The sequence below is a fragment of the Megascapheus bottae genome, chromosome 16 (assembly GCF_031878675.1).
Source record: "Megascapheus bottae isolate mThoBot1 chromosome 16, mThoBot2.hap1, whole genome shotgun sequence".
In the NCBI taxonomy this organism is placed as follows: domain Eukaryota; kingdom Metazoa; phylum Chordata; class Mammalia; order Rodentia; family Geomyidae; genus Megascapheus; species Megascapheus bottae.
In genome coordinates this window covers 31,412,213-31,415,330 of record NC_143524.1, presented here as the reverse complement: position 1 = coordinate 31,415,330, position 3,118 = coordinate 31,412,213, and the positions used below count along the sequence as shown (strand labels likewise).

At 40.0% G+C, this 3,118-nt stretch overlaps 1 protein-coding gene across 1 annotated transcript; it reads left to right on the top strand.

Moving 5' to 3' along the window:
• The first annotated feature begins 1,104 nt into the window (after positions 1-1,104).
• LOC150053090 (mas-related G protein-coupled receptor member X2-like) lies at positions 1,105-2,105 on the top strand. Its single transcript, XM_090349253.1, is given in 2 exon segments — positions 1,105-2,020; positions 2,023-2,105. Coding segments are annotated over 2 exon segments (999 nt in total).
• The last annotated feature ends 1,013 nt before the right edge of the window (positions 2,106-3,118 follow it).

Genomic DNA, 3,118 nt, shown 5'->3' with positions numbered 1-3,118 from the left:
GGCCCCTGGTCATGTCAGTAATCTCACCTGGAGATAAAGGGAAGGAAGGGCACCTACCAGCTGACCAGTGCCATGAACAGAAAGGAAGATTTGGACTAGGATTCTTATTCTTTCTTCTATTTTATAACTCTCTGTATCATTATGGAAGAAGAGTGCATTATGTATGTTTGAAGACATTAACAGTGTCTAGATCATGATTCATTTTCATTGTTCATAATGGAAGATTTTGTTTTGCAACTCCTCACATAATGAACAGAGAATAGTAAAAACCTTGGCCAGGGTGCCATTAGTATTGGACTGGTTCTAAACTGTATGATCTTAGATATGATTTGCATGCACTAGGTCTCAGATTGTTCTTGTGATAAGTGAGGGCATTATGATAAATGGTATGTGGGATACTTATGGCTGGTGGTTCAACAGTGAATGATAAAAACCATGAAGCTATAAATGGCGATAAAATATTGAGATTAATAAGTTACATAAGTCAGATAATGAGTACATTTTTAGAGTGTCTCACTTTCTCCCAGTTTTCCCTCCTGACCCTCGCCCCCCATAAGATGTATAGCCCATTTTCAACATAGTGTCTAGAAAGTATCACTGCTGCATTTATTTAACCTTCATTTCCCTATTTCTATGGTCTTCCTTTGCCCTCCCCCAAACAGATAAATTTATGTAAAAGTACAGAAAACAAAAACAGTGGTAAAGGAGAAAACAAAAGCAAAATAACAGGATTGGGAGTGTGGCTTAGTGGTCCACACAGTATGTACCAAATATTTCTCATTTTGCCTCATGTGGTCATGACCTGGCTTAGGATAGTGAGTGGGAATGTAGGGATAATAGAATATTCCGATGTGAATATAGTATCTGTGTTTCAATAGAAATAACCCATACTTTAAATGAAGCAAGAATTGGGCTTGAAAGTGAATTCTGGGGCTCACTGATTTTGATATATTATTTAATCTTTTAAACCTCCTATTTGACTTTCCTGCAAAATAAAGTGATAGTAATTCTCAAGTAGCAGGTCGGTTCTAGGACTCAGAGATCGTGGAGGGGTATTCACATCTGCTTTGCGTTCTCAGAGGTCCCAGTGGAGCATTTCAGAACATGGCTACCACCACCCCAGCCTGGGGCCTGGAAATCACTACAAGGAACACGAGTGACCAAGATTTTCTGCCACCTGGTGACGAGGAGACCATGTTGCTGCGTTTGCTGAGTCTCATTATTGCCCTAGCTGGGCTGGCAGGAAACACAATTGTGCTCTGGCTCCTGGGCTTTCACATACACAGCAGCCCTTTCTCCACATACATCCTCAACCTGGCTGGGGCTGATTTTTTTTTCCTCTGCTGCCACATTTTAGGTTCCCTGATGACACTCATTAGGTACTTTGGTTCAGTAGCTATCTCTGTCCCAAACTTCTTAACCACTGTGATGCTCTTTCACTATATCACAGGTCTGAGCATTCTCAGTTCCATTAGCACGGAGCGTTATCTTTGCCTCTTGTGCCCCATTTGGTATCGCTATAATCGCCCCAAATACACGTCAGCTGTCATATGCAGTCTGCTGTGGGCCCTCTCTCTGCTGTTGAGCACGTTAGAAGGAATTCAGTGTGGTTTCCTATTTAGGGCTGATTCAAGTACGTGGTGTCAGATGTCTGATTTTATTTGTGCTGCCTGGCTGATGCTTTTATGTGTGATTCTTTCTGAATCCAGCCTCGCCCTACTAGTCAGTGTCTTCTGTAGCTCCAGGAGGAATGCACTGACCAGACTATATGTCACCATCCTGCTCACAGTGCTGGTTTTCCTCCTCTGTGGAATACCCTTAGGCTTCTACTGGTTTCTAGCTTTCTGGATTCCGAATTCTATCTTAAGTTGGCGCCATTTCCAGGTTGGAATTGTGCTGTCCTGTGTGAATAGCTCTGCCAATCCCATCATTTACTTCTTAGTTGGCTCCTTTAGACAACAGCTGAAGAAGCAGACCCTCAAACTGCTTCTCCAGAGGGCTCTGCAGCACACCCCTGAGGGGTAGAATGTGGAGACAGCTTTCCTCAGGAGGCCCTCCCAATGTCAAGAAGCAGTATGGAGTCACAAATGATGACCTTTCCTTAGCTTGATAGCGGTGGTTTTTAAAGCTTTTGTTGTTGTTGTTGTTTTCAAACAAGCAATTTTTCTTTCTTTTTACTTGACAGGTTTTAAGAGTTTTTAATTTCCTCACAAGGTAGTCAAAGGACAAAGTATTTTATGCTATTGATTGCTTTTCTTTCATTTGGATCAAGACATTTATTTTGAAATAATTGTAAATTGGAATCCATTTTGAAGAAAGGATACAGAGAAAAATTCTGTACTCTATCTGACTTCTTCAAATGGTAACATGTTTTGCAAAATGATAGTTCGATGTTATGCTCAAGCTATGGATGTTTGGGTGGCCAACTCACCACTACAACAATGGCTCATGTTCAGAATCTGTGATGTAATTCACCCTCCTCCTTCCTGCTTAACTCTGTCCCTGTCTCTTGACAACAACCGATTTGTTCTGCATTTCTGTAATTTTAGCACTTCAAGAATATTACATAGATTGAATCATGAAGTATGTTACATTTTATGGTTGACTTTTCACTCGATGTTCTCTTGAGATTGTGACTGCATGGATTAATAACTGGTTGCTTTTGTAATGCTGAGTACTCTGCCATATGTTTTATTTCTAGGAAACCACAAAACAGATTTTTCTTTTTCTATTTAAATATATCTTTATTGTTAAGGATATGTGCAGAGGGGTTACAGTTATATACATAATGTAATGAGTACATTTCTTGTTGAACGTTGTTACCCCTCCCTCTTTCTTCTCCCACCTTTCCCCCTCCCCCTCCTTCAAGATGTAAAGTTCATTTCCAATGTTGTGTCTTGTGAGTATGGCTGTTGCATTGGTTCATCCTTGTTTTTTTGTCTCACCACTTTGTTGCTCCCCTTCCTTTCCCCAAATCAGATAAATGAAGTCATTGTACCATCTCACATTTTCACTATCTACTTCTGTTTTGTAATAATTAAAAAATAAATAAATCTAGTTAATTTTTATTGGAAAGGTAATGTACAGAATGATTGCAGTTACAAAAGTCAGATAATGA